Source organism: Ailuropoda melanoleuca, chromosome 12 (genome assembly GCF_002007445.2).
Source record: "Ailuropoda melanoleuca isolate Jingjing chromosome 12, ASM200744v2, whole genome shotgun sequence".
NCBI lineage: Eukaryota > Metazoa > Chordata > Mammalia > Carnivora > Ursidae > Ailuropoda > Ailuropoda melanoleuca.
Genome location: NC_048229.1, coordinates 68453663 through 68466154, shown reverse-complemented (window position 1 = coordinate 68466154; position 12492 = coordinate 68453663). Strand labels below are relative to the sequence as shown.

The 12492-nt window shown below is 48.8% G+C and overlaps 1 protein-coding gene and 2 non-coding genes across 5 annotated transcripts in view; 2 read left to right on the top strand and 1 right to left on the bottom strand.

Annotated features, from left to right (window-relative positions):
- Window positions 1-9898, bottom strand: part of VAC14 (VAC14 component of PIKFYVE complex) — a 100691-nt gene extending 90793 nt beyond the window's left edge. For all 3 annotated transcript variants that reach the window (XM_034638849.1, XM_019801491.2, XM_002920944.3), the window contains exon 1: window positions 9498-9898. In XM_034638849.1, coding sequence (XP_034494740.1) covers window positions 9498-9546 — 49 coding nt within the window. In that variant the 5' untranslated portion in view covers window positions 9547-9898. The remainder of the gene's footprint in view (window positions 1-9497) is intronic.
- TRNAG-GCC lies at window positions 69-139 on the top strand. The gene has a single exon. It is a non-coding gene; the product is annotated as a tRNA-Gly (tRNA).
- Window positions 729-799, top strand: TRNAG-GCC. The gene has a single exon. It is a non-coding gene; the product is annotated as a tRNA-Gly (tRNA).
- Window positions 9899-12492: the final 2594 nt, after the last annotated feature.

Here is a 12492-nt window from a genome sequence, read left to right as displayed (position 1 = left end):
CTCTTTGGAGTATCCATAGACATAGCCCCTTGAGAAAAGCCCTGCAGATAATGCAGAAAGCAGCTAGAGCATTGGTGGTTCAGTGGTAGAATTCTCGCCTGCCACGCGGGAGGCCCGGGTTCGATTCCCGGCCAATGCAGGGCTGCTCTTTTTGCCTTTTCCTGGCAGGCTTCCCCTCACATAGAGATCCTGCTGGAGGAGCCAACCTCCTCAACCATGCCAGCCTACAGCAGCCCAGGGCGCTGTGAATTTGACCTCACGCCCCTCCTCAGTGAGCCAAGGAACACCAGCTGGGTTCTCCAGAGAGGCACTCTGGCTGTGGGGACCAAGGCCTTCACGCCCTCCACCAGTGAGGGATTCAGCCTGGTCAGTTTCTGGAAGGGAAGCTGGGGTGAAACCTGAGAACTGTAAAACAGCTCAGCACACAGTGAGCTTGGAACTGGGGGATCCACACATCCGAGGGGCAGAAAGTCATCCAAGTCTCCATGTGCTTTTCGCCCCGGAGGAGGGACTTGAGCTCTAGTTTCTGTCCTGACATCTGAAGGCAAAGCAACTTCTCTCTCTCACACACACACACCCTCTGCCTGGAGCCTAAGCATTCTGTTCTTGCAGCTGTGCTGATGTGGCAGCATCAGAGCCTGGCCTTATATTCTGTGAATCAGCACAGTGACAAGGAGGCTCAGGACAGCGGTTAAAGGGAGGCGCTCACACAGCTGCTCACAACTGGAGCATTGGTGGTTCAGTGGTAGAATTCTCGCCTGCCACGCGGGAGGCCCGGGTTCGATTCCCGGCCAATGCAAACAGCAAATTTTTTTTTTTTTAATCCCAGAAGACTGGATATGAGATTTCACACTGTCTAAGGAATATATGAATACAATCTGAGAACTGAAAATGACTTGTTTCTAGCTTGAGTTTTAAATATCTCTGACGAAAAACACTCAGTGTCTTGAATTCCACAAAAACATCTAGAACCTGTGCCTCCCTGTTCTTGAGGAGTCCAGGATATGGGATCACCAAAGCCACTGAAAGCAGCTGGGCCTTCGACTCTGGCTGCCGAGACCACTCCTGAGGAAGCCAGGCCGTGTTTCTGCTCAGGACAAGTTCGAGCAGCACCCAGAGCGGGACCGGGCACATCCACGATGCCTCAGCAGGGCATCTGCGGGAGACACAGCCGTGCCGGTGGCACAGGCAATCCCAGAACAATGGCCTCGCCGGCCTGCTTGTTTCAGGTCACAAATTGTTCCTGAGCACCTGGAAAGGCCACTTTCTTCTTTTGGAGCCAGCATATGGATGCGTTCCCTGTCACGATGGGCTCTCTGCTGGGGAGGAAACTAGATGGCACACGGGACTTGCATGCAAAGCAGAGACAAAACGATCTGGTGAGAAGCCTGTGAGGTGAGAAGGGCAGGCAAGAGGGAGCAGGCCTGCCATCTGGTGGGGAGGGATTAGGCATGGTTTCGCAAGGGTCAGCATTTGAGAGGAGCTCTGAAGGATGAGCAGTGTTCGTTCTGGAACTGTTCAGGACCAGGAAGCCCAGACAGAGGGAAGAGTGTGAGCACTGGCTCAGAGGAAGGAGAGAGCCATTTGGTTTGGCAGAATGAAGGACACAGGTAGAGGAGAGGTGGGGACAGGGCTGGTGAAGCTGCTCCCGGGCTGTGTGTGGCAAAGGAACTGGCATTTACTCCTGGTGGCAGTAAGGAGCCACGGAAGGGAAGAGTGATCTGCGGTGGTGAGTGGTAAGGGTCTGAATGGTGTTAGGGAGCTCTGAATAATCCAAAGGCTCACAAAGACTGCATGGTGAGAGATTGTAAAGAATGGGGCTCTAATGTTGGGGTGGCCTGCAGGAGCACCAGGGACCCCCGAAGACAGGAGATGGGCAAGCAGGATGTTTGTTTTTAGCACTTCCCCCGACGCCGAAGCCCAGGAGCACCTTTCTCATTTGCTCAACACCAGCACCATCGGCCTCCCCACCCCGAATCCTTCCAGGGCTCACACAGGGCATCCCAGGCCACTGCAAAAATAGTGACTCGTTTAAGTCCAGAGGCCCTCAAACCCCGCACACTTGGGGATATCTCCAGGAAAACAAGACAACGGTTCCCCTAGATGGGGAAGGCATGAGAACATGCTCTCACCAATGCCATCAGCTTGCAGAGCACTGGGGCTGGCTCTGTGGGTCAAGCCCTGGGGCTCCAGTGGGAAAAGCTGTCTCACAAACCAAGGCCATACTCCACCTGGCACTCAGAGCAGCCACAACAGGACCGGGCTGACCTCTCTAGTCTTACTGCCCATTGCCCTGTGTAACCGTCCACTCCAGCCAGACCCACCTTCATCCTGTAAACCTGGGCCCTGCACACTCTGCCCCTAGTACCCCACTCTCTGGGAAAGCTCCTGCTCCACATCCTACCAAGACTCCAAAGCATGGCTCAAATTCAACCCCCTGCTTCTCCTGACCATCCCAGGAAGGGGGCACTCCTCCTCTGAATTATGAAAGACTCAGTGACCCTCTCATTCTCTTCCCAGCAATGCACTGGCAAATGTCACTATCACTTCCAGGTGTACATTTTGGTCTCCACAGTTCCTTGACTGAAGTCCTTGAGGACAGACTGGGGCCCTGACTGTCGGCGTCTCTCAGGCCAGCCCTCTTGGGGTCTAGTGCTGTGTGCACAGCACGTGTGGGACTGATCAGCCAGCATGGCCTGGGGACTGGGCCGAGAGGCTGGCAACGCTGAAGGACAGCCCGAGCTGTGGGGCAAACACGGCCAGAGCCCCACGCTGCCGTCGGGGTGACATGGGGCGGCCTACTCCTCTAAACCTAACCAGCCGGCTTAACCACCATCGTATCTCGGGGGTCCTCAACCCCGAGCATTAGGATTCAACTTAGGAAGAGCAAAGGGCACCACTACCGGGCTCCCCAAAGGCACACTGAAGGGCCCAGGTCACCAGAACCGTGGCTGGGGAAAGATGCAGAAGCCACGGTGTGCTCAGGAGGCCACCTGCCGAGGGATGAAGGGGTGCTATAAGCCCTCTCTAGGGGCTCCAAAAGAGGCCCAGCGACGAGACTTGCCTCTCCACTTCACAGGAGTGTGCAGAGAGAAAAACGCACTACAAAGGGAGGCAGAGTGAGTGCAGCTGAAACTCCGGGTGTTCCTGGCCTGCAGCGGAGTCTCTCTTCAAAAGACCACATTGTTTCCTCTTTCATCCACAGGCTGCAAGCCACAGGCGGGATCTGAAGCTGCACTAGTTTTGAAGTGAATATCTAGCCCAGAAACTCTCACGATCACAAATCCCTGCGACCCTCACTGACGCACAGGTCACAGGCGTTACTGTTCTATGTGCCAGAGAAGAGGGTCTCCTGCCTGGTTCCCTCTAAAAAGTGCTGAAAACCCAGGCTGAAGAGGCGTCCTCAGAGGCTGCTCAGAGCGTCCATTCTTGTGGTCAGAGGTGTCGCCAGATGGCAGGAACACTCATGCCCCACAAGGCACAAACCCAATGTGGCAACTCCAAGCTCGTGACGCTGCCTCGTGACGTAGCGCCACACCGACTCCCCCCCTCCTCGAAAGAAGGAACCCCAGACACGGGAGGACATATTCGGAACTTTCATCAAGAGAAACCCGGGGCCACTGTCTCAGCAACACAACCACAGCCCCTTGCTGGACTCCCTTGGCCTCTGCAACACAGCCGTGACAGTCACAGGCCACACGAGGACTGGTGGTAGACACCTTCCCAGGCACCCACACGACACTGAGGGTTTCCGTTCCTCCCTGGAACCACTTCCTTGGGCACTGATGACTACCTCATCCGCCCCAGGTGAGACAGCCTCAGGGAAACCAAGTCCCCTTCCCAGGCTCGCAGAGGATCTGAACCCGTGACACACCTCAAACCCAAGCCCTTTCAACTGTACACCAGTTCCTCTCTTCCGTCTTCTTAAACGGCATCAGCTGCACAGTGAACACACCCAGAGACAGAGCGAAGTCCCCTTGTTGAGAACTGAGGCCCCAAGTGAACGCAGCTTTCTCCACACATTTTCCCATCCTGTTCAGTGTTGACATCCCTGAAGCATTCCTCCACCACACACAGGGAGTACAGGTGACACGCATACTGGAAATATTCTGAAATGCTCTACAGCTGGACTTCCACTGTGAAGGCAGGAAATAAGTAACCACTTGCTGAGTACTTACTAGCTGATAGGTGATAAATGCTGGATGCTTTAAATACATTATCTAATTTAAAATTTAAAACAAACCACTGGGTTAAGTACTATACCCCATTCTACAGATGGGAGAAACTGAGGCTCAAAGACATTAAGAAACTCACAAAGACGACAGGTGAAGAAATCAAACCTTGGTTTTTCTGACTCCAAGGTCTAAAGTCTTTCTCATTATGTTGCACTATCTCCTTCCTCAAATATTCCAGCTGCCACTTGTCAGATGCCTACTGGCTGCCAGGCACTTTACGCTTCTCACTTCACTGAATCCCAACCCCTTTTCATCTGGTGATGTCCAAATGTCCCCGCACTCAGGTTCCTACGTCTTCAGAGGAGACGTCCTTGGCTGTAAGGTGGGGCCACTCATTTCAATGACCTTACACTGTTTCTAGAAAATAAGAGCAGGCATGTAACGTGCTCTGTGTGGCGCAGGCTCACAGAGCAGTATTAGTGCAATGTCAGAATCAGAGAGACAAACTGTGAGCTCACATACCCCACTCAAGATCACGTTCATTCACTAAATGTTGACTGAGAACGTGCCATGCTCCTGGCCCGAAAAAAGGAAAGGAAAAGAAATCCAGAGTTGTGTTTATTCTCGTGTTAAAACACAAGTTTTCAGCGTAGCCTTGGGGCTGCTGCCTCTTCTTGTCCTGGTGAGTCCACTTATCCCTCGCAGTTGTCTACATCAGGAGCTGTGTTCAGTCTGCATATTCGGGCAGCAACTTCCCAGAGATAAACCGGGTAAACATCTCCATCTGTTCTGGTGAGTATTTACGTAATTAGGTTTCCACTTGTTCACTAGTCTCCATTAACTGAACAGGGAAAGTGGAATGTTTGCCTCTGAGCAAAGACCAAAGACCTTCTGAAAAGGCCTCAGAGTTAACTGACAAAATACACTGAGCTTCCACTGGCTGGAATCAGTGGAAAGACCATAAAGGAGAAACGAGTCCAAGACAGCAGCTGTTTGAATCTCAGGTGACAATAACTGTGACCATTTAATGAGTGCTTCCCTCACACTGCAATAAAACACTACTCTTATTTTTTTAAATTGCTGTAATTCACATACCATAAATGCACTCTTTTAGTGCCTGCGGTTCAGTGGTTTTTTTGTGTACCTATTAGCAGTCACTCCCCATATTCCCCAAATCCCCTCCCTTAAGCCCTAGGCAACCACTCATCTACTTTCTTTCTCTGAATTTGACTATTCTAGGTAATTCATAGAAGTAAAATTTTCATATAAATGAAACACAGGGCCCTTCGTGACTGGCTCCTTCCACTTAGCCTAATGTTTTCAAGGAGCATTTGTGTGTAAGACGAGGAAACTGAGGCACAGAGGAATGAAACCGAGGTCACAGACTCACATGCTGACAGGGACCAAGCAGAAGATACAAGGGAGGACAAGGGTGGAAAGGCTGTGGTGAACGTGCGAATACAGGAAGCAGACTGGGGTGCCCATGTCCTAGCCAGAAGGGAGGTTCTAAGGTCCTCCTTATCTGCTATGTGGGATGATCCATCCCAGAGACACATTTCCCATTCCTTAAGAGAAGCCAGAAACCTGAGCTTCACTGTGAAATTTCTCAATTTAAAATACCTTGCAATTCAGACCAACCTAAACAGGTCTACCAGCAGAACACAGTCCCTACCTACGGGTCTATAACCCTGGATCAAGCAGTCTGTGGAAAGTTCCACTGTTAATTCCCTCCAGCAGGGCTGGGTGGAATTCTGACCCATACTTGCCTTAAGGCAATGGTGGTAAACAATGTCTCCTTGCAGCAGCGGGTGGGGGGGTGGGAGGCTCCTGAGCCAGGTCAAACTCAACATTTAACCTTTATCTCATCACAGAGTGACAAGGATCCCTGACCCCTCCCTGGCAGGCAAAGGGCGCATTATCTCACCACCCCCCTCTCCCCCAACCCGGGCTTTGGTGTTCTCAGGGGCATGGCCTGGGCTTTTGTTCGGAATATTAGAGACTTGGTGCTGAGCCCATCCCTAGTTACCATGAAGGGCACCCTCTCCCTGAGCCTGCAACGGGGGGGCACTGTCACCAGAGTGTGGGGCACGGCACCCCGGCACAGCGAGCATCTGCTGCAGTTACCTGACTGCCTCCTGGCATCTCTTCCCCACACCACACTCTCCTGGAAAGCAGAGCCTGGGGTCTTGCCAACCTTTTCATCAGGACTTATCAATGACTATACCCCCTGAAACCGAGAGCCCACCAAACCTGAAACAGCTATTCTAAAATCTTAGCCTAAGTGCCTTATCCTTTAGCAAACTATGTGGGCATGTTGGCAGGAGGCTGTGGAGGGAAAAGCTCTCCTGGACTGTGCACAGCAGGCTCACACACTTAGCGATCAGATCTTAGGTCACTTAACCCAACCTGCTCTGGAGAGTCTAGAGTTCAAGGTTCTATTGAGCCACACATCTATGTCTCTGCATTTTTAGTATCTGAGAGGCCTGTCACCAAGAAAAAAACACCCTCCTCTTACTACAAATTTTAATCCCTCATTGGAAAACCATATGCAGCACTGGTTCTGTCCAACTGAGCAGATGATTCTGGAAAACCAAAAGTGGCAGTTAAAACAACCGTGGAAATGCTCGAGTATGAAACTTCCATTACTAAACATATATGTTCTTCCTGGTAGGGAAGACCATTCACAGTAGTGGGGAAGCTTTTTGAGACAAATAAACCTGGGTTTTTTCACTCAGGTTCTAGATGTGAAACCTTGGGAAGAGAACTTCAGGAGCTTCATTTCCGTGTCTGTGAAATGCCACTACCTAGCTCGTATTTTGAAGCCACGTAAAATAAAGAGATGAGGGGTGTGCAATGACCAAATGAAGGGAGGCTTCTTTACCCTAATCTCCCCAAATCCAGCAGATAGCGCTTTATACGTGATCACTTTTTTTTTAAATGATTACTGTTATGGATTGAATTGTGTCCCCCCAATTTGTATGTTGAAGCCCTAAACCCCACTGTGACTGTGTTTGGAGACAGGGTCTACAAGGAAGTAATTAAGGTTAAATGAGGTCATAAGGCTGTGGTCCTGATCCAACAGGATTAGTGTCCTCATAAGCAGAGATACCAGAAAGCTCTCTGATGAAGCACAGATAAGTAAGTCACTATCCACCCCTAAGCAATTTGTGATACATATATTGAGGAAAATATCCAACTGGGCACTCCTCATTCCAAATATGGCTGAAGAAGGCTAGAAATAGATTAGGGCCTTCTACACCAGTGCTTCTCAGCCTTTAATGTATACACAAATCACCCACGGATCTTATTAAAATGCAGATTCTGATCCAGAGGTCTGGGGTGAGGCTGGAGAATCTCTTTCTTACAAGCTCCTCAGGGATCCTGACGCTGCTGGTCTGTGGGCTATACGTTTGGGTAGCGAAGTCCTTAGACTGCACTGTTACTTCCCCACCAAATGTGTATGGTCATTCGCTCACTCATTAAACCAACCGTCAAGTGCTGTGCCAACTGCTGAAGATGAATAAAACAGGGTCTATGCTCTTAAGGTGTCCATAGTCCAGTTAAGTCCCTAGGTTTCTCTGAATTTCACAAATCAAGGGAGATGTCGAATACAAAAAGAACCCGCTTAAAGACAAAACCCTTACATACAGCCTGCAGAGTGAGGGCGCTTACATATGCTGTGCTGGAGGCAACAGTAATGCTGAGATGAATACCTCTATTCAAGGACCCAACAGATGATTCAAGCTATGAGGAAAATCAGACATTCCTGAGACCAGACTGGGTGACGGCCAAAATCGGGTGTCATGTAGCTTCAAAGCCAATAAAACCCATGGACATGGAGCCACGTCGATACATGAGCTCCGAGTCTCCTACTCAGCACAGTGATGCTCATCCTTAAGACTTGCTAGCATTAGTAAGAGCCAGGGCATAAACAAGCAGAAGTATGGAAACAAAGCAGCCAAGAAAGTGGTGCTTGATGAGAGAAGCCACTAGGTGGTTCTGGACATACTGAATATTAGTGCTGAAAGAGGGTCCTCTTAACACAGTCCAAAGCCTTTAGGTAAGGAGGAAAGGAAAACCCAAAGCAGTTAAGGCAGTGGTTCTCACCTGGGGTGATTTTTGCACTCCTATTGTCTGGAGACATTTTTGGTTGTTACAACTGACGGAGTGCTATTGGTATCTACTGATTAGAGATCAGGGATGCTGCTAAAAATCCTACAATGCACAGGACAGCCCGCCACAACCAAGGCTTATCTGTCCCAAAATGTCAATCGTGCTGAGCCTAAGAAACCCTGCATGAAGCAATCTGCCCAAGGTCAAAGAATGAGTATCACACCATGGACTAGATTGGAGCTGTCCAACATTCTGCAGCAATGGAAATGTTCTAAGACCTGTACTGCCCGTTACAGTAGCCAACAGCCACATGCGGCTACTGAACATTTGGAACTGAGAAACTGAATTTAAAATTTTGTATTTTATTTTAATAATTTATGTGTAAATAGCCATGCAGGACCAGTGGCTCTCCTACTGGAGAGGGCAAGACTACAATCCATGTGTCCTGACTCCCAGTCTGGCATTCTTCCAAGTTTCACAGCCTGATTCTTTCTGCTCTTCTGAAATCACCCACCCCCCTGACTTTATCGCAAAGACTTGACTGGAAAAAAAAAATACAAATGTAAAATAATAGCAGAAAATCTTAATGAAACATTCCTAGTTGAACACCTTGTTTTGTACATTGGGAAATAAAACAAAATGTCAGGTCTTGGTTACACATACATGTAATAAGACTGTAAAATAAGAAAGGTCAAATTATTCCTTCCACCTGCAAGGAAAAGTGATATGGCAGAGATAAAATAAACAGCCCTCTGAGTATTGAGATTTCGGACGTGATTTCTGCACTTGGTCACCTAACAGTCCCTTTCACTTCTCAGAACCTGGGTAAGAAATGAGGCAGGTCAACATCATTGGCAAATTCTCATGCTTCCCACTTCCCTCCCATCACAGAAGCCTCTCTCTGATTTGCAGGTTTTGATGGAGTCCACACAGAAGACGTGCCGTGTGCCAGGCACTGTGCTACACATAGGTTTGGGGCTCTAACCGCACGGCAGTCCTCTGGGGCATCAGGCGGTTAGAGAACTTGGCCCAAGTCATACAGCCCGTCAGAAACAAAGCTAGGACTCCTAATCTCCCGCACTGCGCTAAGGGCCTAAAACTGGATGGAAAGGCGTGAGGAGACTCCCCGAGGAGCAGGAGCCCTGCAGAGCCAGGGCGGGGTCCTGACTCTGCTCCCCATACCCAAACCTGGGTGCCGGCCGCTCTTACTTCTCGATCTCCAGCGCTGCCACCTTCCGCTTTTCGTAGAGCTTGTCATTGAGGGCGCGCACGATGTTGGGCGTGAGCGGCGCGAAGTCTTTCTCGGGGTTCATGGTGGCAACTCCGGGCGCTCCCCGGAGCCCCGCAACTCCTCAGCCCGCGGCTGCCCGGGCGGCGCCGGGGCCGGGGGAGTCTGCGGCTCCGCGCTGCCTCCGGCGCCGGCTCATGGACCACGCCGCCTTGAGCCTGCCTGCCTCGCTCCGCCGCCGCGCGCCGTCCCGGAACCCGGGCCTGGACCCCGCCCCCGCACACCTGTTCCCGGCCACCCAGCGGCTCACGCGACCCGCTCCCGCCCGGCACCGACAGTGCTCAAGGGGCAGCGGCCATGTTACTCTGATCATGTGACTCTGCAGCCGCTTCCGCCTTCCGCCTCGAGGACCCGCCCCTCGCCAGCCACGCCCCCGCACGCAGGCTGCGGGTGGGTTGTCCACGCCCCCACAAGGCTCCACCTCCTCCCCTCACGCAGGCGTGTGGTTCGAGATGGGGTTTGTGGGGCGTGTGTCCCGTGCACTCAAGTACCGCAGGTGGTTGGCAAGGCGCGTGATGGGCTTCTGTGTACTTTTGGGAGCACGAAGGGGCTCATGGAGCCTGACTCACTTAGCACAACTTACTAAATACTGAATCCAGTAGTTGATTTGCTGTTTAGTCACCAGTTTCGCATGTGGCAATGTTTCCCAAATTGGAGAAATACCATCGTGAGTTTCGCCATATGCTAGCCACTTGTACTTTTATTAAAAAAATATTTTTCTCAAACCAACTTACTTTCAAAAATCTTAAATTCTTTAGTCTTATGTGCTAAAATCATGATTGTGAATAGTTACGTATGTTTTTAAAACATTAAAATAAATTCTCAATTAACAGTACTACCTGTCTACTACCTAAAATTTCAGGTACCAACAGTAGCTGTCACCCCACCATTTGGGACTCAGGAGGGTGTATTGTGGTTGGATACCTTAGAGGACAGGGTTACAGGCAGAAGAAGTCCCAGATCTGCTGAGTGCAGGTCTCCAGATGGATCCGCCATAAAGCAGCCCTTCCAAGCGCTTTGAGTGTCACACTAAATGGTGGAACAGAAATTGAAGCTATGTGGCAACAAAAATTTTTTTATGTGGCAAAATTTTTTTTTTAACATTTTAATTTCTCCCTGAAGAGCAGGGGTGTTTATTTTATTTGTATATATAAAGCCAGTAGGTCAACACNCGCTTTGAGTGTCACACTAAATGGTGGAACAGAAATTGAAGCTATGTGGCAACAAAATTTTTTTTATGTGGCAAAATTTTAAAAAGCACTTTATGGATGTATTGTGGCTAACAGGGAGATGCATCAGGCAGACTTCCTTATTGTAAGCTTCCATAGTGGACAGGGATTTTAGGACAGTGGAGCCCAAAAAGTATTAAATATGAGCATAATAANTTGTGTGTTTCCTGTCTACCCCGGTTTTTGTCGCCACCGCAGACCTTTAAAAATCATGTCTTTAAACTGGTTGTTGCTGTCATAAGAGAACACCTTTGGCTTGTGTGTGTCATTCGAGGACGCAGGAGCGAGTATGTGGCAAAATTTTAAAAAGCACTTTATGGATGTATTGTGGCTAACAGGGAGATGCATCAGGCAGACTTCCTTATTGTAAGCTTCCATAGTGGACAGGGATTTTAGGACAGTGGAGCCCAAAAAGTATTAAATATGAGCATAATAAATGACAGTACTTTTTCTAATGAGTGAAAAGTATGCATGTGAATCTGGTAACAAAGTTGAAAATAGAGTCTTATCCTCAGTCCATAGATCAGAATCTATGGGACACAAGTGAGGGGTGTGGTAGGCAGAATTCCAATATGGCCCCCAAGATTCCCACCCCTTTGGGTACATACCCTGTATAATCCCCTCCCCTTGAGTGTGAACAAGACTTGTAAATATAGTGGACTGTCACGCTAACACAGTTGACTTCAGTTAATCAAAAGGGAGATTATTTTGGGTGGATCCAACCTAATCAGATGAGGCCTTAAAAGTAGCCAGGAGGTCTGCTGGCCTTGAAGAGTAAACAGTAACAAAAGTGAACCATCTATGATGGGCCACATGGTAAAGACCTTAGAATGGCCTCTAATCACCAAAAGTGGTCTCCTGAGGGTTGTCAGTTGTCAAGAAAATGGGGACTTCAGTCATAGGAGGAAATGAATTTTGTCAACACACCAAGGGAAATTGGAAGTGGATCTTTTCCTAGTTGAGCTTTCAGATGAAGATGCAGCTGACTGGCATCTTGATTTTAGCCTTTGAGATCCTGAGCCAAGAGCCCAGTTCAGTCCATTCTGGACTTCTGACCCACGGACACTGTGAGATAAGAAATCTGTGATGTTTTAAGCTGCTGGATTTGTGGGAATTTGTCATGCAGCCATAGAAAACAAGTACAAAAGCGAACCCCAAATTCAGTAATCCACGGAGGAATCGTGTCTAGAAGAATCTGTGAAAAAATGTGTTCCTTTACTGGTAGGGTTTTCACAGCTTTTAAAACCTTTGCCAGCATAATCCAATGAATGAAGGTGGNGGTAGGGTTTTCACAGCTTTTAAAACCTTTGCCAGCATAATCCAATGAATGAAGGTGGGTGGGCCATCAATCTGAAACTGCTCCAAATTTAGATTTGTCTCCAGAGAAAATGTTTGCTTAATAGTTTCCTCCTCTTACCTTGATACCAGGTGGCGCCAATAAGGACATTTCCAAATGTCTTTGCAAATTTTATGTCTTTAGGATTTGGATGATGTTTGATGCAAAACAATGACAAAAATTAAATCAATGGGAATGATTTGGATCTATTTCTCCAGTGTGTATTCATTTCCAATGGACCTGTATCTCATGTAATATTTCATCTTTTCTTTTGCTGTTTGGTTTGGCTTTTTTTTAAGATTCTATTTATTTTTATTTATTTATTTATTTATTTATTTATTTATTTATTTA